The 26,433-nt window shown below is 42.0% G+C and overlaps 2 protein-coding genes across 2 annotated transcripts in view; one reads left to right on the top strand and one right to left on the bottom strand.

Annotated features, from left to right (window-relative positions):
* EVC (EvC ciliary complex subunit 1) overlaps positions 1–4,782 on the bottom strand; it is a 55,321-nt gene extending 50,539 nt beyond the window's left edge. The window contains exons 1-2 of the mRNA XM_086747203.1: positions 4,479–4,782; positions 607–717 (exon numbers count right to left, since the gene is read on the bottom strand). Of these exons, the coding sequence (XP_086603329.1) occupies positions 607–717; positions 4,479–4,649 (282 nt within the window). The 5' untranslated portion in view covers positions 4,650–4,782. The remainder of the gene's footprint in view (positions 1–606; positions 718–4,478) is intronic.
* Positions 4,765–26,433, top strand: part of EVC2 (EvC ciliary complex subunit 2) — a 75,301-nt gene continuing 53,632 nt past the window's right edge. The window contains exons 1-7 of the mRNA XM_086747202.1: positions 4,765–5,045; positions 7,887–7,941; positions 14,757–14,917; positions 15,411–15,476; positions 19,974–20,160; positions 22,226–22,335; positions 23,493–23,555. Of these exons, the coding sequence (XP_086603328.1) occupies positions 4,848–5,045; positions 7,887–7,941; positions 14,757–14,917; positions 15,411–15,476; positions 19,974–20,160; positions 22,226–22,335; positions 23,493–23,555 (840 nt within the window). The 5' untranslated portion in view covers positions 4,765–4,847. The remainder of the gene's footprint in view (positions 5,046–7,886; positions 7,942–14,756; positions 14,918–15,410; positions 15,477–19,973; positions 20,161–22,225; positions 22,336–23,492; positions 23,556–26,433) is intronic.

Raw genomic sequence — 26,433 nt, 5'->3', positions numbered from 1 at the left:
GCTGATACCTGATGGGAGAATTTCCTATGTGAGAAAACCACTGAAGATGCTGCTGTTTGCAAATATACTCATTTTACTTCATTTATTCTTTCTCCCTCCATTGATGTACTCAGTCCAACTGAGAGGTGGAACCTCTAAAGAGGCTCTAGAAAAATGTATTTGTTCCATATTGGACCTGATGAGGGAACTTTGTTACTGTCAAAGTTTGTTTAATAAATCTCCTTCTTCTCCAGGAAAGAATCCACTATCAGCTAGCAGCACTGATTTCAGTACTTAAGAACTTCTTCTTATGTCAACAGTATTAATTTTTCCCATTACCCTTTTGAAATTAAGGACAACGTAGACACAAAATCAAGTTTCTGTGCAAAAAGAACTCAGATAGTAGTTAAAATATCCAAAATGAAATTCATAATGGAATGAGTGCCTAAAATAGTTGCATACATAAGGAGCCATCAACTCTCACTCTCCTTCTTATGCTTTTTCTGAACACTCTTTAAGGGCTCAACTCCAAACCCAATAAAATTAAGACAGTGTGGATGAGGTGCCGAATGTGCTCATTGTCACATGCAGCAAAATGGACATCCACCAACAAGACGAGAGCTTTACCTCCAGTAGAATTTCCTCTTTTGACGTATAGGGTTCTGCTTTACTTTTTGAGAGTGCATGCTCCTTTTCATCAGAGTTGAAGCTTTCCAGAAGTCTCTGGGAATCATCCTTCTGAAATTCAAAGAGAAAACAGATAAAATATAATACTGAGATCATGCGGATTCACTGGAAACATCTTTGACAGCAACCTGGATACACTCACGTCTCCATCCTGAAAATGATTTCAGTATCAGTTGAAAACAGTAACTTTGGAAAAATATAACCAGAACATGAGTAAGAATTTTACATATTCAGGAAGCATTATTTCAAATTGATGAGCTTTATGAATTTGATTTTTCAGTCTAAAAGTAGACTTTTAACCTGAAAATTCGTAAGAGGCTGTAAATATGTCAAATCAATTCATCAGCTCTAAAAATGTCTTACTACAGAGTCGAGCTCTCAGTCTTGGTTCAAACTTCTCAGTCAATGCAAGTTAACTAAAACTGTCTATAACTGCCTGCAATGGAGAGAACGCCAGTATTTTTACTCCCCTGCTATGAGAAAAACTTTGTAAATGTTTTACGTGTGGGAAGAAATAACCATCAGAAAATGTTCACCATCTTCCTTCCCCAAAAGCAACCTGTACCATTGGCCTTTACTTCCCTAACAAACACACAGAGCCACTGGTACGGACACAAACTGTGTGGGAACAAAATCTCATGCTGCATATGTGCAGTAGATAGACCAAAAAAGAATACTAATGTTAGTCAATGCATCCAAACACAGCACCACAATTAATTTTTTAAGTGAAGGAAAAGGTGGCAGCCACCCTACCTCGAATACTTTTAAAATTATTTTTCAGGTTTTCATTCCACTAACTGCTTTTTTGATGTGGTCTAATGATATGGCTACACTCTCTACGCATGTAACTATCTTATGGAAATATTCTCCTTGAATTATTTGGCCACTTGGCAAACAAAGTAGTCAATTTTCTCAGAATACAGAGAACTGCCCAGCCTTTGAATACATTTCACTCCTTATGACTTGCCTCTCTTATTTCTCTGGAATGTAGACGCTCAATAATAACAGGTCATATTCTCAGGTTAGTCCCAGATGTAGTGAATTGCAGATGCTGGTTCCTAAAAATCTACTAATGACAAAAGAACAGCTGCAAGTCTCCCCCGCAATCTTGACACTTGTTTGTCCCAAACCAGAACTTCACAAAATTTAGGTTGAGTGACTGGGACTTGCGGAAGTAGCCACATGAGATTCACTGCTGCACCTCACATCACAGGCACTCCAAAATAAGAATCTACTTTTCTCATCTTATTTCTCCGACTGTTCGTATTCATCCAGAATTCAGTTTCCCTCCTTGGTATCTCCATCACCGTAATTTTAAAAGTGTTTGAATTTTTCAAGGATTCATTTATTTCCTGCTAACATTTCTAATCTCATCGCCTTCCTCTCCATTTGTTTTTGTCCTTTGTTATTTTTGCAACTGAAGTGCTACTGAGCTCCCCTTTAAGAGCATTAAGAAGTTGAAAAAAAACTAAGTCTAACTGTAACACTTCATCAAATTAACCTACCAGAATATTATAATGAGACAAGCTCATTATGGTATTCAAAGGGTCACAAGAGCCTCCAGGCAATGCCATACTCTAACAGGAGAATATTTTCGACAGAAATGCATTACAGGACACTACATGGTCTGAAGTTACCACTTAAAGGCTTCTTCTTAAAACTATCCTGGTGTGTCCTACGCACGTACCATGAAACCAATAAGGGACTTAACTGCATGCATCCAAGTCCTACCGATTCAGGCTGAGGTCTATAGAATAGTGATTAATCAGAGCTGAATGACAAATGTCAGTAGCTTACTGTGGTCCCTATGGCTGCTTCAAACTCCATGTATTTGCTCTGCTCCCACTGCAAGGATAACTCAGCTGCTTGGGAAGCAACATGGCATACTGAGGTAAACTATCCCTGCTTTTACGCTGGATACAGAAGGCTGGAATATGTGCAAGCCTGCTATACATGCAACAAGCTTGCTCTACAGCATCAGTGGGGCATATAGCATGAAGAAGGAACAGGCACAGACAGCCTAAGGCAGGCCTGTTCAATTTGGGAAATCAGACTAATAGGACACAACCTGCCCACCCTGCAATGTGTTCTGTATGTGCCAGTGGGTAGTTTCTTTTTCTTTCAAAATAAACAACTGTTTCAGAGCAGTAGCATCGATTTTAATGGTATTTAAACAGCTAAATGCATCTGAAGATCTGGGCCAGAAAGAACTGCCAGCTTCTATTCCCTATTGACACAAATAACATAAAGGATAAAATTGTACATGGCTATATTTGAGTTGTAAGTAGCAGTACAATAAAGATACCTTCTATTAAGGCAGGGAAAATGAGCAACTGAATCAGAGACGCTTGCACTTTTACAGGATGCATTGATCCAGTATTTGAAGTGTCTCCATTACTAGGCTAAAGCATGGCTTCAAACAGAGTTTCAAACCTCATACTTAAAAGCAGTTGGGAGCAAGAGGATTTTTCTCCTATGTCATGCTTAATGATGATCAACACTAGCAGATACGCATATGCAGCAGAGCTGTTGTAGCGGAAAAAAGGTGCAGTTAAAAACCAAGTCAAACCAGACCCCCCGCTGCAGGCTGGCAGGATGCTCTGCAGGGCTCCAAATTTCCCAGCTATGCCAGCGCCAACCACTGCTACATCCAGTCAATTCAGCACAACTTGGGACTAAATGCGATGGGAGAAAGAAGCAAAAGTCGATAACAATTCTCAGAAAATGTATCTGCTCAGTTGCTGTTCTGTGCTATGTGCTACCTCTGCAATCCTGGAGTCCAAACAAACACTTTTAAATAAACAGATACGAACCATCCACCACAGTCCTTAAAACAGCAAGGCAGGTGTGTTATTAACAAAATCACATGCTTTAGGAAACTCTGCTTGTTTTGCATCAAGCAAACTGTTAATGTGTTCTACTCCCTTTATTTCTCAGGTATGTAAGCGCACACCCTCAGAGCAAAGTTATTGCTGTGCGTTAGTGCTAATACTCTGCTTGTCCTGTTTGTAAAATGAACTTTGGAAAAGTTCATAAAATGCTTTGGAAATTGGATTGTTCTTACCAGTTTAGGATGGAAATTATCTCACCAGGTTAGTGCAAGCCGAGTACATCCTCCACTATCCCCCAAAAGCAATACAGCCTTGTACAAAAAGTGATGGCTGCAAGAGGCAACCTCTGGGTCACCGATGTTAAAGATACAGGTCAGCAGGGCAATATTCATAGATTCACAGAATGGTTTGGGTTGGAAGGGACTTTAAAAGTCATCTCGTCCAACCCCCTGCAAGGAGCAGGGACATCTCCAACCAGATCAGGTTGCTCAGAGCCTCGTCCAACCTGGCCTTGAATGTTTCCAGGGATGGGGCATCCACCACCTCTCTGGGCAATCTGTTCCAGTGTTCCACCACCCTCAGTGTAAAAAACCAGAATATATAAATACTTAAACTGCCCTCTTTTTCGAGTGAGACAGTTGGTTTCAGTAAATTTTTAAACGCAGAAAGTTGTAAATTCCTTTCCAACAGAGGTGTACCAGGAACTACTGGGCTGCCCACCCCACCACCCAGCTCGCTCCCAGCCCGCAGAGTCACCGCTGCAGAGCACACGCCGGCCGCGCCGCTCACCCCGGGGCCCGGGGCTCCCGGCCCAGCTCCGGCAGCCCCGGCTGTGCCGTACGCCGGCGGTACGTCCCGGGCCCTCTGGGGCCGCCGCCCCTCACAAACCGGTCCTGACTCTTCTTCCCCCCGAGACAGGCCCGAGCCTCCCCGCGGTGGGGAACAATGGCGGCCAGCCCCCCGCCCGCCGGCCCCGCGTACCTCTCTCCGCCGGCGCGGCCCCAGCGCGCAGCGGCAGAGCAGGGCGGCGGCGGCGGCGCCCAGCAGCAGCCCCAGCAGGACGGCAGGGGCCAGCAGGGCGGGCAGCGCCTGCAGCGAGCGGGCCCAGAACTGCAGCCCCACCGCCCGCAGGCAGACCCCGGCGGCCGCCATCGGGCCCGGCCCGGCACGGCCTGACGAGAGTGGAGGGGAGGTCCCGCTGCTCGGGGCCCCTCCGCCCCCCGCTCTAGCCGCGGTGGGAGGAGACCGATGGCGGATGGATGCGGCTGCTAAGGCCCGGTCTGGCTCCGGGGCAGCGCCTGGAAAGTCTCCACGGCTCCCTACGTGCCCGCGGAGGGGCCGCCCGCCGCCATGCTGGGGCTGCTGGCCGGTCTCCTGCTGGCCCGCCTGCTGCTGGCCCTGCTCCCCGGCGGGCCCCCCGCGCCCGCCCGGCCTCTCGGAGCGGCCACCTGGCGCGGCCGGGCCGGGGGCCGCCCCCCGCCGAGCCCCGCGGAGGGAGCCGGGGCACCGGGTCCGCCCCGGGAGCCTTGCGGTGGGCCGGCGGCTGCGGTAAGGCGGTGTGCCCGCAGGGCGCTGCGCGGGGGGCGGGTCAGCCCCTCGGCGGGGCCGATCCGCGGGCCCGGGGCGGCGGAGGGCGGGCGAAGGAGCGGCCCTGTCGGAGGGCCCAGCGGGGGGAGCGGTGCCTCGGCGGGGCTACGGGCGCTTCCTGGGCACCTGGGCTGGGGGTAGCGGCCCGAAAACTGCCAAAGGTCGGCGTGGTGGGGCCACTGCAGCGTCGGCATGCCGGCAGTGGCTCCGCTTGGCTGTTCCTCCTGAACAGGGGCATTTGATAGTTTTCTAACTAGTCGCTCTTTGCCTACTGGAGTCAGCCCACTATTCGAAGTGCCCCTAGCAGTGTAGGATAGAACTTTTATTTTTAATTCGTTTTCCTCATCTTGGTATCTATTAAGCTATCTCAAAGGGTGTCAATGTAGTTTTCCTTTGCCCATGTGGACAAAACCCGAGGCTCCGCTGTGAGAAGTGGAGGGAGTCACGAATGATAGTTTGTGGGGTGATTACAAAAGGATTAATCAGCAGGAAATAGTCTTGCGAGAAAAAAAAAAACAAACAACAAAACCCTCACCTTATTTTTCCACTGGAAAAACAAATTAATGTAAAACTTGGGAAAATGTCTACTGGCAGTATTAACGCATTAAATTAATTACTTTTGGAGCATGATGTGAGTGTTGGCCCATAGATGCAGAGCCCTTTGTGATGCGCTCTGGTATTATGGGTGCACTCTACAGCAGAGTGGAAGAATTGTGCGAGTATCCAGACTATATTTTCCAGTGCAGACTGCTGAAAACTGAATGTCAGATAAGGCAGAAGAAGAAACAGTGCTGTAGTACCATTTATAGTTGACACACATGGACATAGAAGCACCGTGCATTTTTGTGTGTGAGCTGTTGTAAAACCACAGATGAATGAATGTCTGGAGTCTGTGAAGATCAGGAGCCATTTGTACAGTGGTTTCCTAGGAAGTAGGAAATAAAGCTTGTTAGCTAGCAAGCCCCATTTTCTGCATGCCTTTATGCATGCTTAGACCACTGTCTGCTTTTGCTACAGGGTCATTTACAAGGGAACTGTTGACGTTCAACATTCATATATATGCTGATATGCAGAAGAGTAATATTTGGGATTTATATTTATAAACAAGATTTATTTCAACATTTAACATAATACACCATCATATTGGTGTTTTATATTTTCATCAGTGTTTTACACTGCTGTCATTATGTCCATTTCATGTACTGGTACAGTTTTTCTTAATGCAGATAGGGCCCTAGATGACTGTAGAAATATCTGGCAAAGGTTCATTCCCTTTTAACATGTGATTTCTATTGTTGCATATCCATATGCGTACATGGAAATACATGTATGTGTATGGATATATGTATACGTACATATATCTCTATCCACCAGACAATTTTTTGTTTAAGTTTGCCGTTGGAGTTTCCTGTTCTTATCTTTCTGTGTTTGTGAGATGCTTGGCTACTCAAAATTCAGGGTCGTATAGATTGTTTAGCCAGTTGATTGATTGCCAGTTAATAATGGCATTAGAGAACTTTGGCATAACTCAGTTTGTGTGCAAGAATTCTGGAGTGCAGGGAGAAGTATACCACAAGGTATTGGCAAATAGCCCCTAGCGAAGAGCTCGGTGCCTGGGGCTTCCCAGAGCTGCATCCTGGGGCTGCTCAGAGTGTGCTGCATATTCCCACTTGCATTTGTTTCTCTGTCCTTTCTTTCTCCTCCACAAGAGCTGCCTCCAATCCCATATGTACTTGTTTTCCAGAGCAGTGTCCACTTAAAACCTAGCGCTCTTGCTGCATCCACATTTGTGGGATGTCTTGCATTTTCTGTTATTTTGGGGAAAAGTGGCCTATGTGAAGTGAGAGCTATTGTCACACAAGGTTAACTAAAGTTACAGCTCTAGCAATAATCAAAGTGATGACTTCCCTGAGCAGGCAAAGAAGAAAATTGCCCCTAACTTGCTGTACCGTAACAGTGATATTGACATAAGTCAGTACTTAACATTACTCACATGCAGTGCTTGGGAGCAAACAGAAACAGCAAGTGCAGGTCACATCGCTCCACAGACTTAGAAGCTTCTATTGCTGTTAGTCAGCCAACATTCCTAACTCTGTGTTATGTCCTGCAAGGAAGCATTTTTATTAAATGAAAGCTTGCTTGTATGACTACTACATCTTGATCAAAACACTGGGCATTAACAATCCTTAAAAACACTGTTTATTTTACTGACGTTTTAGAGCTGTGATTTCTGTAGCAATCTCTGCGGTCTGGGCACAGGCGGGAGGCTGTCACAGATTGCTTCATAAGCAGCAGTTTTTAGCCTGTGGTCCCTTTGAAAGGCTCCGTGTAATGCTCCAAAGGGAAAATGAGCATAACGTCGGTAGACTTGATCATCCAATGTGGACACATCCAGTATTTCCGCTGACTCCTAGTGATTGGATTTTCCAATGTCCTCAGTTCTGCCTTTGAAAATGGCAAGAAAAATTATTTTATAAGAACAAGCTAATACTTCATAGCAAACCTTTCTGCTCCACTATTGCACAAAGGCTCAGCTTCATAATATTAAGTGTAAGTGCAGTTTGAGCCCCCAGCTTGCATAGCCATACTACGAGACAGCAGTGCCTCCTACTGCTTGACAAGCTGTGGGAAACCTCTAGACTCATGTTGTATCTCTTCTGGTGGTCAATTTTGGGAAACTCAAGGCTTTGTGGAACATGGTTCTGTCTAATTGTGAAGCATAAATTCAGCACAAGAATGTAATATTAGACATTTATGAAAACAGTTCTTTCTTATAATTGCTCACTTCTGTGTTAACTTTAGGTTATTAAAGGTGATCCGTGGCTTCAAGAAGAGACGGGATGTCTGGGAATGACAGGTATGTAACTGTTTTCTCTCTCTTTTCACTGCTGTGGGAGTCCTAGGACTCCAAGGGCATGGGTGTGCAAATGAGCAGGGGACTGGAGCTGTACTCTGGTGGCTTACTATCATCAGTGGGACACTTGATCCTGGGCCCCCGGGGAGTGGTTGCTCAGAAGTTAGGAACAAGGGTGCTCTAGGCTCCCTAAACAGCTCATCTAGAATGGAGCACCTGTGAGAAGACCTTAGTTTGTACTCCGCTCTAAATAATTTTTAGGAGGACCTCCTTTTCCTCATTAAACATAATGAGGTAGGGGAGCACCCTCTGATGTCCAGTGTTCCCAGTGTTGTGGAAAACCCGTATTACTTAGAGCTGATCAAGACCTTGTTCCTTTTCAGAAGCCAGCTTAACCTCTGTGCATTTACTACCATTGTTGCAGTACCTACTCTTGAAGCTATTTTCAAAGACCTCTGCAATTACAATAACTGAGATACTTTGTCCTGGACCGAGTTGTTAAAGACTCATAGATGTAGTGGCTCTGGAAGTGTTGCTGGGATTCTAATACTCTTTACAGTGGCTATGAAGTATACTTGTCACTGATCTCAGATACACCGAGCATCTCCAGTGGCAGTGGCCTAATCTGATCTAAATAGGATACCCCGATACTTAGAGAAGTCACTTACAGCTTAGAGGAGCTGCGTCTGCGGGCTGACTGCCACAGTCTTTGTGTACATTTGAATAAATCACTTAGTTTCTCTGAATCTCTGGTCTGTTTTTTTCTCTATATGTGTATAATAAATAGTGTGCTACTTCACCCAAGTGTAGTGGAGATGAGTACCCTGAAAGGTTATGACATCCTCATACAGCACATTAACAGGGCAATGCAATGTCTGAAATGACTCCCCCCATTATCCTCCCAAAAGATGATTTCATGACATGCATTTGCCAAGCAATTACATGCTCTGAAGCAGTCATCTAGTGAGATGCCTCTAATTTATTTGCCCTGTGCCATGGCTAATTCACAAATGAGTTTATTAATTTAAATATGAAGGCAAATAATTCAGATTTGCTGAGCTTCCTTGTTTTTTTCCTGAATTTATTCAACATCCTCTTTGGTACTCACATCTTGCTTTCTGATGAGTTGCAAATTATTAATGTGCCATCCACTGAGAGAGAAAATGCATGCAGTTTTGTAGTTCAGAAGAACCTTCTGGCACTAAAGAAAAAGTGGGGCAATGGGAGGATTTTGACATGCCGTATCTCTTTGTTAGTGGTTGAATCTCTGTCATTTTGTTAGTAGGTAAATATACATGTTAAATGAGGGGCTGCTACAAACACTGAATTGTATGCTTGGTTTTATAACTGAGAATTGTCCCATTCTAATAAACATGAATTTTTAACATATTTAAAGCTAGCTTTCTATTCTTTTGCTCAATCAAGGTGCTAGACTATTTCTTACTGAAGAAGTTCTCAGTGAAAGCAGTGAGATGGGAACTTCTGCTTAAAACCTTTGTCATTTAAAATAGCAGTGTGATGAAGTGAAACAGTTTGTGGCAGCACGCTAATCTCAAGGTTGCTGTTGGAAACTTTTTCAAGTTGTTTCTGGATAAAATGAGAAAAAGCAATCCCAGAATAGCCCTGTGATTGTGGAACACAGTGGATTTTTGAGACTTGTGTTTGAGTCTGCTCTGACTTACTCAAAAGAGGCCTAAACAGTAGATTTGTTTTGTCTTGTTGATACTCATAGTTTCTTTGACTTTGAAACAAGAAAAGCTAATGGCAACATTTAAAACTGAAATACAGTCAATTACTACCTTTGCCTGTTCATTGTTGTGTGTAATTGAAAGGACTTTAAATTGGATCTTGTATCCTGGATGGTTTTCAGGACAGGGAATAATTCAGAACAACAACAACAAAAAAAAAAAAAGGTATGCAAGTATGTTTAACTCTTTTCTTTCCCGCTGAAATAAAGCAAGATTATTCAAAACTTTACTGACAGACTGCAGATGTAGGACTTGACATATGCAGCCTCTGAGAGCTGAGAATTAGGATGACTGTCTTAGTTAAATTGCTTTTTTTCTTCCTAGTGTCAGATGATTTTTAATTCTGAGCTTGACATTTCACAAACTTGTCAGTGTCTTCAGTTTCCTACTGTAATTTGGCAGGTTAGGATGTGTTGTAAAGGTATGGGAGCCTTAAGGACATCCTGGAGTTTTTGCTGCAAACCTATTGTAAGACTATTTTAATTTTGTATCATCCTATTTGGAATTAGGATATCATCCTAATTGCCATGGCCAAGAGTAACCTTCACTTTAACTTCTACTAAGGTCAAGTAAGGCACTGTAGTGCCTTACTTACCCTTCTAAGGACAGTCTGTGTGTACCACTAACATGTTCAGGTCTCAGCCCATTTAGTCCAGTGGTAAAGGCTTGTGCTTTAGCACTGAAGGGCCCTGTCGTTACTCAAAACTATCTTTTTAGCAAAGGACAGTATGCTTATCACAAACAGAGGACAATTTCTTTTCTTAGGTAGCCATCCTTCCACCTGCAGCCCGTATGAACTCAAACCCACTGTTGCCACGGATTCCACGTAGTAGGTGTGTTTTGTACCAGGTCAGATCCTCTCTGTATTTGCACACTCTGAGCAGCACGCAAATGCAGTGAGAGCTGGGAGTGGGGAGCTCTCCTTCCAAAGTGCATTGCCTGTACCTTGAGTGTGGCTGCCGGAGGTCCAAAAGAAGAAAAGATCACCACCCAAAACAACAGTGCACCAAGCTGAGGAATGGCAAATAAGTGCCTGGGGAAAACAGCAAAGACAACTGAACAGCATTAAATAGCGGTTTCGATCAACTGTGCTTTTGTCATTTCATAGTGTTGTGGCACTGTGCATATATGGGACTGAGTGAATGCTGTAGTAACGTGAGTGGTAAAATGTTACACCAATCTTCCAGCTGCTTCAGCTGTATTGATATTTGTTTTTATGTTTTCATACTGTAATTCAATACAAAGTCGACCTACTGGTAATTAGCTAGGAATATGCAGTTTAAGACAGAATTCTGGCATGTCTGTTTATATTGGGTTTATGAAGTATGAAATAATGGGAAAACATTTTAGTAACATGCTAATTAAAAGTAAGATGAAATATTTAACAACTTGCTAATACATTGTAAAAATGTGGAGTGTTTAATTAAGGAAAACAAAGACAATTTTGTCGTAAAGATGGTGATATTGTCTCACATATCAAAAGACAGTGAAATTACTGCCTTTCTTTGATGAACTGTTTCACTTGCCATCTTTGGAGATGTTTGCAGGAAAGCCCCAGATAAGTCTCATTGTCTGCTGGTTTGAACACTGGGAAATGTTTTGGCCTGAGGCGTTGTACTGCAGGGGTGCCAGTGGCAGCCTGGCAAGCCCAGCTGAGAGGAGGCTGTTTGGGCTGTGTTTAAAGCTGAAACTATTCCCTTACTTTGCAAAGTTTCCCTTTTGAAAAGGAGTGGGAATAGTTGCCATTTAGAAACTAATGAAAGTGAAGACCATGCAGCTCTGATAATGGCTTTTTTTTTGAAAACAGCCAGAAAAATGGCAAAGATTGAAGCTGTAAGAAGAAAAGAGAGTGGAAGGAAGGAGGAGACTGCAGAGTTGGTGTCAGAATTGGGATGCATCTCTGAAGGGGCACTGACAATGGTGTGCTCACACTTCTGAGCAGCAAGGTATCCAAAAGAAAGCTCAATGCTTGTTAGTGAAAGGCCTCAGGAGTCAAGGATTAGCATTTTCCAACCTCAGATGAATCTAGTTGTTTAAAAAAACAGTTTGAGAATGGAAATCCAGAATAGAAGTGAAAACCACAGAATGTGTTATACCTGTACCGTCCCTTCTCAGATATTCAGCATCTAGCTTTTCAAGAAATCATCAGCCATCTACAGTCCATCAGGGACCTTATCTGAAAAGAGACGGCAGGTAAATTGATAAGTACAATTATGTTGTCTTGTTGTTGAGAATATGCAGCAAGTTATGTGGAAAAGCAGTTATGTTCTTGTAGGTCAGCTGGACTGAGCTGGATAATGTGGATGTGTAGTGACTGCGGATCAGGAAAAAGTTATTTTATTTAACTGACAGTTTATACTACAATAAGTGAGATAGAAAAGTGCTTCTTTACTGACAAGGGAAACCAGGGTATTATAAAACAGTCTATATTGTTAAAAATTAGTAGGAAGGATGAGAAAAAAATCTAGAGGAAGGCAGTGGCACATGTTGCTGTAGGGACATGCATCACACTGATTGAATCTATTTAAGCAAAACCTTCCACGGAGTGCTGGGAAGATACAAGGGAATCTGCAGAAGTATCCTTGTAATCATCATCAGCGTTGAGGCTGCTTAACATAATGTCAAGAACCTGCAAAATCCCTAGCCTCCCATTACTGATGATAGAGCAGCCAAATAATATGCCTGGAGACTTCTGCTGGGAGCTGGGCACATTATCTCAGGATTGTAAGTGATGACAAAGCACAACTTGAAAACAGATTCATTTGTGTAATAGTAATCCAGAGATTTATTCAGAGTCAAAGAACATGATCAGTTAATGAAATGGGTTACTGTGGACTTGATACTCTCCAGAGGGGAGTATCAGAATTTGCTGTCACATGAAAAGTGCAGTTGGTTGTGCTGATGGAGATGTCATGCTGCATAGGGCACAAGAACAAAAGATATTTTATGAAGCAGTTACCCCCTTCTTGTTGGCTGACTCCGTCATCCAAAACACAGAAGGAAATCATCTGCTAAATAAGAAGCGCTTTCAAGGCAGTAGTTGCTCAGCCCAGCCTATACATTTTGCCATTTTGACTCCTGACTCTTACAAAGCCCTGCAAAGAAGCTCCACGTCTTTAATCAGAGTTTCTGTTTACTGTAAAGGAAACTGCATCTCCTGTGGTCTGGCAGGAAAGCAAAAAGGAGAACCGGTGCTCCACCTCCATAGCAATGGAGTGGCAGTTGCATTAATATGAGAGACATAGTGAATATAAAATTAATTTTTTTTTCAGTGTTTGGACATATCTATACAAAACCATGAAGAGGCTTGATTCAGTAGTCGGAACATAGGTTTAGAGCCATTGGAGGTGGGATAGAGCATGATGCTTGGCTTTGCTGGGGGTTCCATGGCCGGGTGGGCTCAGACTGGTAGCTAGCAGGTCTGTACTGTACCCAGCAGTTCAGCACTGCTGTTATCCTGAGTGATTTGGGCTGTTGCTTAGTCTTGAAACAGAAATATGCCATGCATGACTACCCTGAAAAAATTCCAACCCCAAAGATACGCAGACATTTGGTAGTGTAATTGTACATATTACTATTCTCACCAAGTGTACCCAGTTGCTTTCACAGTCCCTAGATTAGTCTGAGCCTGTTGCATTGTTTAACAATGGTTTAAGCGTTTAAGTAAAACTTAGAGAAGTGAATTAAAACAGGCCCATATATCCACAATTTTGTGCAATATAAACCACTCCCTCCCAAATAAAAAGCATGCTATTCCAGCATGGGAAGCTCCCCAAGGTGCACATATCCATCTGGGGTCTGTAAGCAGCAGCACTGCATTTCATTCGTTATGATAACAAACCTTTTTCAGTGATTCATGTGCATCAATGCTTCCAGGCCATTTATAGGACCTCCTTTTAAGGGTCCAGTTCTGAATGCTCTGTGCATGTCTTTTCTATTTACAGCTAAAAGTGTTTCTCTATATTGTTCTTCCAACAAAGCAGTGTCTTTTCAAAAAAATGCTGCTCCTCATATTAATGACGTTTTAGTATCTTCAGCTTTTCATATTTCATTAACATAAAAGGTTTTTTTTAAATGAAAACTTTATAGAAAAATGTCATTTGCCAAAAATCTTTGCTTTTCAATGACTGTTTTTGTTCATGTTAATATATACTGCTAATGATTAAAATATGGGATTTAAAAATAAGTAATAAATGAGAAGTATTATGCAAAAAATGAAAAAAAGTATCTTCTTTAAACATAAACAGCCAACTATCTTTTTGAAAATTTCATGACTTTTTTTCTCTTCATTCAGCATCTTTACCTTTAGACAATTTAGTATATTAAATTATTGATTTTTGTATAAGTTCCTTTTATTAATGTCATAGCTGCTTTAATATATGAAAGTGATATGATTTCAAAATGGTTCTTGTAATTTTGTGTGATATCATGAATTAATCTTTCATTAAAATATAAGAGTGTAAGATAATATTACTAATTACTAAATTGAGGAGCGTTTGATTTGATGGCCCTCCAATTCAGCTGAAACGTAACTGATACCCTTACTCAACTGAGAAGTATTTTTGTTCTGAATATATATTGATATTGTTAATGGTTAATTGACAGATGATACCTTTGACACAGACCACAATTAGCACTGAGGTCACTCATGTTGTAGAGTGCTTCAGTTATTTATGCTTTGTTAAAAATGTCTTTGTGTTGAAAATGTTACAGTTGATTTAAGGCTGAAACCTTTTAATTCATGCATTAGACACTTTACATTTAAGTGGCAAGAACTTTTCTGTGGGGTATATCTGAGTTCCCTAGGTAGGAAACAGTTTTATTCTAACTCCTACTGAGTTTTGTGTGGCAAATCCCGTCTCTATTTCATGTCTTGCCTCCTGTCTCTGTTGCCTATATAGATTTTAGAGTGGTTTGGTGGGAGAGTGTGCTGGTCGCTGTGTACAAACAGAGCACCAGGTACCACAAGCCCCATCCTTGGCTGGCATCTGCCGGAGCTGGTGCGCGCGAAGCAGCTGCCGCTCAGGAGCTGGCATTGGCTCTAATGCAGAGTGTTGCCTTGGTTTTCAGCAATGCCCTTACCTCTGGTCATTCAAGCAAGTGAAGACCATCACCGGCTCTTGACTTCTGCAGCCTCGGATGATCAGTGGAGCCATTCGCTGTTTGCTTTGATACCCTCATGGACAAAGAAGATTTTGTTCAAACGAGAGTGTTCTGTTAACCACCAGCTGGTCAGTAAAAGATGGTTTGTGACTTTTAATATTTGTAAGGATTGTAGCAATTACATCAAAAGTGAACCTTGCTGGGAGTTTACTACCCAATCAGTACATTTCAAATTCTGTCTTAGGTGATTATGTTCACTTGAGATGGCTTCAGCAACACCAACTAGTTGTGAGAGTTCCAAAGCATTATTGTGACAGATACAACTATATGATTGCTGTGTAAATTCTGATAGACACTTGGTAATGAAACACATCTGTATAGTCTGGTGAACTTTGTGCATAGTGTATTTTGTTAGGGAATTGTGATAGCCAAACTATGAATATATTGATTAGTTGTGGGAATAGGTAGATCATACACACTTGAACTAGATAAGAAGATTAACTATTGTGATAACAAAGCTCTTAATTGAAGGCATTTAATACCTCTAAATTTACCTGGTGCTGCAGTTTGTGAATGATGATATTTTCATATACTACGTAGACTTTTCCCCTTCCTCCATAGCCTGAAGATGTGTCCAATATGTCAGTGTCTTCTGGATTTGGAATAACCCTTCAGAAATGTGGTGTGGTAAGTTTTCTTACAAATTTCTTGTTAATTTGATAGGAAGTTTGTACCCAAATGTCCTTCAAAAAGCGGTAACAGAATTGTGCCCATGATGAGTATTTGGGAGTGTCGTGGTTTTGTTAGTGAGGGGGGGCCTAAGGTGGTAGCTTCTGTAGGAAACTGCTAGAAGTCGCTCCCCTTTGTTCAATGGACTCGGCCAGGCCTAGGGCGGACCTGCTGCTGGCCAAGGCCGAGCCGATTGGTAGCAGAATGTCCCGTGATAACGCCTCTGCGATAACGTATTTAAGAAGGGGAAAACAGAAAAAAAAGAGAGAGGAGAGAAGATGTGAAGCAGCTGAGTAGGGGCAGAGGCGCAGAGGGGGAGGCGCAGGCCTCATGGGCCTTGCAGCCCTCACCCTCTGGCCTCTCGCCAGGCAGCCGACTGGGCCCGACTCGGTCCAGCCCAGCTGCAAGAAGTGGAGAGGAGATGAGAAGTGAATAAGATGTAAAAAAAGATCCTGAGAGACATCTACCAGCCTGTTGTGAGGAACGGCTGCAGACACCAAGGTCAGTTCAGAAGGCGGGGGAGGAGTAATGTGGCTCCTGGCCAAGATTCCCCTGCAGCCTGTGGTAACGACCATGGTGGAGCAGGTTGTCCCCCTGCAGCCCATGGAGGTCCACGGAGGAGCAGAGATCCACTTGGAGCCCGTGAAGGACCCCGTACCGGGGGAGGTGGATGCCTGAAGGAGGCTGTGGCCCGTGGAGGGCCCGCTGGGACAGCTGTTCCAGAGGGACTGCACCCATGGAAGAGATGACCCACGCCGGAGCAGTTCCACGAAGGACTGTGGCGTAGGGGTGGGACCCCACAACGGAGCAGGGGAGGAATGCGAGGAGTTCTTCCCCCAACCATGAAGCAGCGGCGTGAAACAACATGTGATGAACTGACTGTAACCCCCATTCCCTTTTCCCCCCTGTGCCTCTCGGGAGGGGAAGGTAGTAGAGATAATGTTAAGCTTGGGAAGAGGGAGGGGTGGGGGGAGGTTATCTTGTTCTCTGTCTCATTATCCTGCTGTTTGTAGTAATAAATGAATAGTTTTCCCCAAGTCGAGTCTGTTTTGCCCGTGATGGTAACTTTAAGGATTTCTCCCTGTCCTTATCTCAAACCTTGAGCAGTTTTTCCTTATATTTTCTCTCCCTGTTTTCTCAGAAGGTGGGGGGAGTGAGAGAGAGAGACTGCGTAGTCTGGTCCCGATCGGGGCTGAACTACGACAGGGAGAATATCCTGTTAGAATGGTTGCATCCTCTGTAAGAGGCACAGTTTTGCAATGTTGATTCAAAACTGAAAGAAGTCAGTGAAATCTTTTCTCCGACTTCAGGGGATTTTGTATTGTGGTCAAAGTGAATACCTCAGTGTGAATTTGTAAAACTATAAATGAGCAAAGCCCAGTGAACTCTAGAAATCAGCCACAAGGCTGGGTAAAGATAGAGAAAAACTTCTTTAGAGAATGAGCTAAGCCGTCTGAGATGCTCTCCTGGCTCACCACAGGTGCCCTACCTTGGTCAAGAATGGACTCCTCTTGAAGGATGGGGCCCTGAGCCCCGTGATGCCTGCTGTGTCTTTGGGCGTCCTATCACACAGCCATAGAAGAGCCAATGTGTCATAGTCTGCATATTCAGTGGAACTCAATTGTAGCACAATATATAATGAAAAAAAGGTTTCATTTGACTTGTGTAAAATACTTATGAGGAGAAAAGACCTCTTTACTATAAGGAAATTTTAAACCTTCCATTTTATTTTTACTTTATGTGGCATAGCTTGATAGATTTACCTAGACCATTATTTTTCCTTTCTTTTTTTTCCTCTGTTTTTTTTCACGTTGGGTGAAGCAGGTGTGAATTTTTATAATTCAGACAGTTTGTCTTACCTGTCTTATGGAGAGAGAAAGCACATCCAATTTTAAGACAAATCTGAATTCAGCCACTGAAATACTGCAAATGAGGGTAGAAAATTCAGTAACCAGTACAGCAGAGATGACTTTATAACCTGCACCAGATCGTTTGCATAGAGAAGAATGAATATGTATCTCATGGCACTAATTACCGATAATGTTGTTATTGAAATGGCTGCGTATCATAATTGATGAGGCTGAATAGTGAGCATTTCAGACATAAGAACAGGAACACAGAATCTTCTGCTTTTCCAGCTATAGATTCACAATTTTTATATCAGAACTTCTCAGAAACAGAGTTTGAGACAGTTACATGTTGTTTTTTTCTGCTATTCATAGCACAGCTTCACACAGGCTCATTAAAATTTGTGAAACCCTGCTGTACAAGATCAAAGTTACTTTGTTGTAGATGCTAGAGTTATCAGAAAATAATTTTGCAGTGCTATTAGTTGTAAATTACTGAAAACTATGCAATTGTGCGCGATTGTCTTCAAATGCAGTTCACATTTTATTTTCCTTTGCTTACCTTGTCATCTACTTCAGTCTTAATTTGTCTGAACAGATGCTTTCCTGCTAAGAGGTGGACTGGCCATATGGTGGTCTTTAGCTGTTTTAAATGGGAAAAAGTGAATTTTGCATGTTTTACTCCTCCTACCATGAGTGATTCCTCAGAGAGTGGAGAAGACATATGTTTACTTCTTTGAGTCAGGATTTTTCTAACACCTTATCACAGAAATACCCTTGTTGAAACTGAGGTGTTTGAATTTTACCTCTGCTTCCAGCATCCAGTCCCTTCCTTCTTTCCAGAAATGTGCTCCTGTGAGAGCTTCATTCCATAGTATGGCATGAACTTTTCTGTAATAATACTTCATAGTGCCCATGATCTTTAGCAGAGCTGAAGTAAATCTTTAAATTTTACTATTTGTCTTCTAACACATTTACCTGTCTTATTTCTCAGTGTCCTAAGCATTCTTTCATTGCAGATCATCTGTGATAAAAGCATTCTACATTTTTTGTCCTCCTTTCCTGTTTCTAGTTGTTCTAACTTCTTCCCAAAGATCCTCAATTCCTTTCAGTTTCATGGCAATTCTTTCCTCTTCTTTTTTCTCCTAGCATGTCCTTGATCTTGCTGTGGTTCTTTCACTCCACTCTCCCAGGTACCCAAAGTGACATCGCTTGCAAGGGGTGATGACACACACTGTGTGCTTCAGCAGCGTAGAGAAAATGGAGTAGGCATCATCAGTGCCTGTCATTGGGTTTGGTTCCTGTAGGTAGTTGACAGCATAATAATCTGCTCCAAAAGCAAGAAAAAACATCTTCAGTCAAATAGAGGAACAAACTAAAGGAGATATCCAGTGGCCGCTGATTCCAATGGCAGCGACATGGAGGAGATTCTTTCTAGGAGTGGTCAAATCCAAGAGCTTCCCTACAGCTTGATTCTCATCTGCTGCTTTGTTTAGTGCTACTAGGAAAAAAAATCCAAATTCTTTGAACCCCTTTGCAATTTAGCTTAAAACTGACTACCAGTCAGAAATAAAGAATGCAAAACATGTATTTGATATTAATCAGAAATGTAACAAATGTGGCCTTTTCACCAGCTGAGGAAGATTACGGTAGGAGATAAACGATTGAGACACCTCTGAAGGATTGCTTTGTTTAGTCACTGAATTAAGAATTTTATTAAATGAAACAAAATGGAGAGAAAATGCAAAATTGGTTGGAGAAAAAGAATGAACTGTGTGTGAGAGTGCATGAAACCTCCTGCCTAGGGGAAGGAGGGGACTAATGCTGCCATATTCCCCCACCTGCCTGTGGATACACACATGCTACTTTTTCTGCCTATTCTATTCTAGGAATTTATCTAAATTACTGTTTACATCCCCTCTCCCCAAATATAATGGAATGTATTTGTGCCTCATTAGAAGCATAGGCAGAGACCCTGAAATCCTCATTTTTTGCTTATATCTCACGGAAGAGCAAGGGAAAGGTATGGGAAAATGAAGGGAGGAAATATTTTTTATTTCCCCCTGTTTGCCCAGCTCCCTATGTCCACTGATGGCTCCATCAGGCCTCCCGTAGGAAGGGCAAATTAAGGCAGCCAGCACCCTTCGGAGAGTGTGGTTGCTGTGAAGAAAAAGGGAAATAGAGACCAAAACTGCACGGAGAGAATGAATTTGCCATGAGGGCAGCTTGCAAAAGAAACATCCTCGTGGTACAGAAGTTCAAAGTTAAGAATTTTCCAGACTCTGGTTATAAAGTTATGATCCAGTTCTGCGTTGTATGAGGTATCACAGGGATATTCAGATTCCTGTTTTCACTTCTGGCTCTGCACGAGCTGGGTTTCCAGCTTCTGGCTTTCTGTCCCTTTGTCTCCAAGCAACAGCGTGACATACCAAAGATGGAAATCTCCTTGAGAGATCAGACTGAGTGTAGTGCCATTTGCAGGTCACTCAAATGCCTTTAGAAAATAAGTTCACGCATATAATGAACTTTTATTGGTAATAAAGACAATGAATTTTGCTGATAAGATGAACATACAGCCATTTTGCACCATTAATATTTCTGTTTTCAGGTGGATGTTGAACATGACCCTCAAACTGCATACATTACACTTCTGATTAATAACACCAACACGTTGCTCGCCACAAACATTACAGATCTTACCCTCCTGGACAATATCACTGGTCTACAGGTTCAAAAAAACAGTGGTAACAAGACCACAGATGGTATACAGATTTACAGGAAAAGATTCTTGCAAGGTAAGAAAATCTGCAGGGAAGTGCTTCTGCTTACATCTGTGAAAGAGCATATGTTCAAATCATGGCATTTATTTATTTATGTATGATGATGTAAATGCTCTGATTATCAGTTAATACAGGTTAAAAACTCTGGGAAAGTTTTTCTGCTGCAGTTTACAATTCTATTCGCTCACATTTTGGCTCCTATTTTTGAACTTCTTGCGATCTCCCAGGCACAGAAGTGAGCCCTGTAGTCTGTAAAAGTTGCTGCCATCAGAATGAAGCAATCTTTTGTTATAGTATTTGCTCATTTTAGATGTTTTTAAAAGCTGCTGCATAAGCCATTTTAATCAATATGACCAGTCTTCCTTTTTGAGCCAAACGTGGCAGATTAGCTTGCTGAGGTGTTGAGGTACAATGGAATGGCAAAAGGCCATGCAAGCAGGCAAGATGATTCATCAGAAACAAGGCAGCTCTTCTCAGTATCCGTTCTCCCCAGACTGAGCAATTTATAAAATCAAAGCAAGTAATAGAGAGAGAAACCTGTTCCACTCTTGGAGTCAGTCTGTTCCTTTGGTAGCAGTTGGATCATTGCACATTCATGAAATTTTATCTTTCTTGTTTTCTTTATCTCCCTTTTCCTAAGCACAAGCATGTAGGAAATTAGCAGCTTGCTTTTGAGAGTCGTTTTATTTCTCTTGGAGCTTCAGAATTGTTCAGTAATATCTGTTTGTTGTTGAAGTATCGAGGGTTATGATAGTGTTTTACTGGTGAAAGATTTCCAAATAGGAAAGGGAAATAGGTAGATCCAGGGCAGCTGTCTGGTTGCAAGAGATAGTCAGACTCCATTTCTAGTAACAGCAGTGTGAGCAGTGGTACTGATCACAGGGCTGATTTTTTTGAAAATGTCAAGAAATTGCTGGCTTTCAACAGAGGTTCTTGAGAAGGAATGATCCCTGAGAAAGAATAGAAAAATGGCTTGCAGAGCTGATCTAGTAAACCAAGTTGGAGTAGTTATTTAATTTATTTATAAGTACTGAATCTGAAACTGAAGCTTGCTTTGCAGCCAATATATGTTGCACAAATCAGCATGAAGAATACCAAAGCAGAAGAAAATACAGCAGAACAGTTTTCTGCATAGCTTAAGGTTTGTTCATTGCGTTGTCAGTCCTGGACTCAGCCTATACCCTGCCACTAGGACCAGACAGAAGGGCTTTGCCTGCACTAGCCTGTGTACGGTCATGCTGCATGTTAGCCATAATAATTTTTCTGTGCTCCAGTGCACTGTGAATCGAAATTAATCTGATATCTCAAGTCAGATTTCTCTTTGGTTTCGGTGGGAGGATAGCCAACCAGTTAGTGGTTATAATGTAGGCTGTCCATTTTATTAAAAAAAAAAAAATCATGTGGAGTTTTAGTATCAGTCAAAACATTATGCTTTTCAGTAGCTTGAGGCATCATTTAATGGAGTTTCCAGATCCTGGTCTGAATTGGTTTGAGTTCTTAGAGGTAGCAGATACAAGGATGTTGCCGGGCTCATGTGGCCACGTACTCTGGATGTGGGGCACCTGCTGTACCAGAAAGGAAAAGCTGTAGTTCTATCCCAAGCCTTCATCAGGGATCTTTGAGAAATTTGCATGGAAAAGAGCAAATCTATCCATATCCCTCCTCTCTGGACTATGCTGGTAGGCTGTAACTACCTCCTCTGCTTAATTCCCTCGAAGACAGCATTGTGAGCTTACTGCAGCTTGGTTCCTACGAGAGCACTTCTGCTGGTGAGAAAGCACAGTCTAAAGGGGAACCCAGAAAGCTCCTCAGATGTTTTATTCATATTGAACTTGCTTTTCAAATTTTGCAAACATCTGTAACAGCAGCTGAGCCGGGCTGGGTGCTCAGCTCTTCAGAGATTTACACCCAATCTTCTTGTGTAAAAAAAGATGTGCAACTGTACTGGGTTGTTTCCAAGTCAGTGTAGCTACTGTTCTGTTCAAGAAAATGTAGACACAGTTACTTAGAGGCTACTATTGGACTGATAGAGGTACCTCACCTGCTTAATCTACACAGTTGGGTTTTTTTTCTCCAACAGGTGGAGAGTACGTTGCAATCAACTACTCTGCACTTCTTGATGCAGAAGAAATGTGGGATGGCAGGGTCTTGACCCTGCCTGTGAAGCTAACTTTCAGGAGTTCATCACAGGTATTTCCTTTACAATTTTATCTTGCTCTTCACAATTTTTGTATGAAAAGAGTCTCCAAGTTGGTTCTTGTCTGCCCAGGCAATGAGGCCTGCGTGTAGTGAAGTTAGGTTCTTAGGCTTTCTGATTGTTTACCATGAATTTATAAGTACATGAGCAGTTCTTTATAGCTTAGGAAGTCCTAGGCTTCCTTAAATAGGTGAAGTATGTTTGTGTGTTGTCCTGTAGCTTTTGTCTGTACTTTTTGTATTTCTCTCCACTTTATCTATGTATCTTGGAAATAATGATGTTACACATACTTATGTGTGTTTTCCTGTAGTCTATAAGAGCTTGAAAGTTTTGACATATTTTTATCAGAAAATAATTTATTTTAACCAAAACCAAATTGCAGCAAAGGAAAACCTGCTTGCTTGTAAGGAAGACGCTTTTTTTTAGTAAGAGTTGTGAAGCTCTAAAAGAGGTTTTTTTCAGAGAAGCTGAGGAATCTCCATCCTTGGTGATTTTTGAGAACTCAGTTGCACCAGGCTCTGAGACAATGAGTCCAATGGTGGAGTTAGCCCGGCTTTGAGTAGAAGACAGGACAAGTGATTTTTAACAAAGTAAAATTTTCAATTTCTGAAATACAGCTTGATATTTTTTCTGTGGTTATCGTAATTGCACGTAATTAGAACCTGCTAATATATTTTCATTTCAACTGCTGTATCTCTTTTGTTTTAGAAGAAAAAAATGTTCAGTGTGCGTGGTGTGTTCACTCGCACATTATTCACTCAATGTGAGTGCTACTAGAGTGGTAGAAAGCAAGACTTTGAAAAACGGGGACTCGTAAGAGCAGAGATATGCACACTGACTTTGGCTCCTGTTCTGTGCATTTTCTGTCAACTCAGATTTTATATGCACAGAAAAATGTAATTGCATGAGCACTGGATTGTGCCTCTGTGTGATTAGAAGGGGAGTGTATGCCACAGAGCAGCTGCTTCCATGTCTGTTAGTGTTACCCCTAAGTATACTGCGTTTTCCTATCAGATTTATTTCAGCTTTAAGAGTAATGAGAGGTGTAGCTTATCGTCTAAGGAGAAGCTTTTCTAGAGACTCTGGGCTGTATGCCAGTGGATTCTGCTCATTTTTTTTAATATGTGTAATATTTTTTTATATCTCTCAGAATAAAACACATCTCGTATCATTGACAGCATCATTCACCATAATTGAAGAAGAAAAGACCAAGGTAAATTTTATGACTCGATATTATATTGATTCTCATGCTTAAACTTATGGACAACCTAAACTAAATCCTAGGGGCTAAAGATGCACTTATGTATTTATATCTCATCACTCAGCTATTGGCTGTTAATCATATACAAGTTCTGCCTTCTCTGATTTTAAGAGGAAGAAAACAGAGGAGTCAAAACAGGGAGTCTTTGTTGTCTTAAAGCAGAAATATTTAGTATGGAAAATCTACAAACTTCCTTTGCATTCCTACCCATGTTTTTCATTTGAAGAATTGTCCAGGCACAGAGAGCTGTGATGAGGAATATGTTCACCTGCTCCTGTGCAGAGCCACCATGAGAAAGCTTTTTGCCTTTCCAAAAGGGTGGAGTTATCCTCCACCTATTTAGAAAAGGTTTCTGTATGTTTGTGACTGACCCGTACACATGCTGATACACAAATAAAATATATCTGTGTAAGGAGCCTGAGAAATAAAGCTGCAGTGAGAGAGGCATAGTTTATGTTTGCCTTTAGTTTTTTAACTACTCATCCTTCCAATATGACTTCCTGTTCTTGGCTACTGAATTAATATGGTTTCTAAGAGGCCAAATAAACCTTCAAAATTACATTGATTGCAATAAACAGTGTTATTCTTCTGCATACTTTTTTTTAGAGTTTCCCACTGTGTCTACAAGTTTCAGTACCAGAGTAATCTCTTCACCAAACTTGTTTTTCTCTCCCAACTCCTTTTTACCTTGACGGGCTGCTGTGTTGAAAGGGGTCTTTTTTTAAGGAGCCATGGCTTGGTTGGCAAGAACATTGTGATTATTTGTGGTCAGGCAGAAGAAAATAGTTTCTTTCACCTCAGAGCATTTTTGCCATGGTTGTATCATTTAAAATCTGAAGTTCTGGACTGCTCATTCCTTCCATGGGCCTGTCCCATGAGTTCCTCTCCACCTTTAAAATCAGTAGTCTGTTTGGAGACTTGTTTCAGTATTTCCTTTTGCTGGGGATCTCCTGCCCTCTTAGCTTCTATTAGTGTAACAGATATAATTCCAGACTTGGCTTTCTTATAATGGAAGGCCTGTGTGCATTCTCTTAAAATGAAAGCCAGAATTAAACATAATATAAAGTAAAACTGTGGATGAGCTAGAGAACTCATTGTTCCTGGGTACTGATCTAGTAAGATTTAAAAGAACTGAATGTTTGTATAGCTAAGAATTATGCTTGGAGTTAAAATAAATGCATATTTTTGAAAAGGTGTAGGCTATGCAGTAGCTGACTGCGTTAGGAACATAGCTTCATGAATGGTTTTCTGTAGAGTTCAGTGTGAATTGATCTGCAGCAGTTGGTGATGTCTAAGCTAAGACTGTAAGCTACATTGGTCCCAGCCCACCATGAAAATTCCTGCAATCTATTGCTATACTTAAAACCTTTATAGTGGGTTTGTTGTTTTTTTTTTTTTTTTCCCAGCTTTGAACTTGATAGTTAGACCTCAACAAGTTCTTGGAGACTATTCCATAGTTAGGTAAAATTGGCTCAGCTGCATTTGGATTCAGTAAATGAACAAGTTTTGTACTGAAAATCTGCAGTAGAGGTGTGTGAAGAATACTGTTAACTTTTAAAAAATAAAGGTTAGAAATTATGGAACACATCATGTTTCACATGCGTAATATTTGCCTTTGGGCTGTGGCCAAACATAAGGTGTTCCAGAATGAAACAAGTTTCTGCAAGGAAATTATGATCAGCTGAAAAAGGTGTGATGTATTCTATTTCATCCGTATCTTCAGCTGTTGTAAATGCTCTCAATCTCAGATTTTATTTATTAAAAATCATTATTTAAATGTGTTCATGGGTGCAGTGAAGCCAACACACATATGTGACTAATTGGATACCAAATGTTCACTTTGGGGACAGAAAAGAGAATAATTAATTGTGCAGTCATGGCAGTGCCGTGCTAAGTCGGTCCCATCAGCTTTCACGTGTTTTGCTTGCACACTTGGCTGCTATGCTGTTCTTTAAAGCTTTACAAACCCTGTGGATTTTCTCTTCTGCACCATTGCAAGAAAGCGCTTGGTTGCCTGTGACAAGGCAATTTTGTGATTTAAGAAAAAATACGAGTGTTGCTCATCTCAGTGTCCATGCCAGATATCTTCCCACAGCACTTCAGGGCCTGTGAGTACTGCGTGCCTCTGCCCTCGGCTGGGTGATTTTGATGCTGAGTAGGAAGCTGTAGTGAAAAGGACAAAAGGAAGTTCTCACATCTAAGCATTTTGCATGGGATGGATGGTAATAATTACTTGATCTGATTTTTACCAGGCTTGCTTCCCTCAGCATTCTTCAACTCAGTGGGAGCGCAGAAGTTCTTGAAAGAAACTTGGGTCTGTAATGCCTCTTCCCACTATTGGGATGGCTTAAGAAGCTAGCTTAGGATATGGATTTTGAGGGTCACTGGTGTGTCCATGGTTTGAAGGTCAGCCTGCAGTGCCAGCAACACTGGTCCGATGCTGTGGCTTGTGCGGGGGCTCTAGCCCCTGCCCCGCAATGTCTGCTGGGATGCCTTCGTGCCATTAGGTGCCTGCTGTGTCCTCCTGCTTGTGTTTACAGCCCCCCAGTGACATAGACTATTCTTCCAGAACCCATTTTCTTTAAATATAAAAGCACAGATAATTCCCTGTCCATTTTTCTCCATCAAACTTAGCCTCTGACAGAACTACCTGCCCAGGCGCAGGCTTACTGTCTCGCCTTTTACTTTACTTAGAAAGCACAAGATCATTCCCTAGACAGTGCTTTTTCTCCATCAAAACTTAACCAGCTTCATTTCAGCTTCACTGAAACCATAGCCTCACTGGATTCCTACTTTCCCCAGAAGCCTAGAGAGATCCCTAAATTTCACA

Source organism: Chlamydotis macqueenii, chromosome 4 (assembly GCF_036417535.1).
Source record: "Chlamydotis macqueenii isolate bChlMac1 chromosome 4, bChlMac1.mat, whole genome shotgun sequence".
Lineage (NCBI taxonomy): Eukaryota > Metazoa > Chordata > Aves > Otidiformes > Otididae > Chlamydotis > Chlamydotis macqueenii.
The sequence above is the reverse complement of the archived record's forward strand: the minus strand, read 5'-3'. Positions and strand labels throughout refer to the sequence as shown.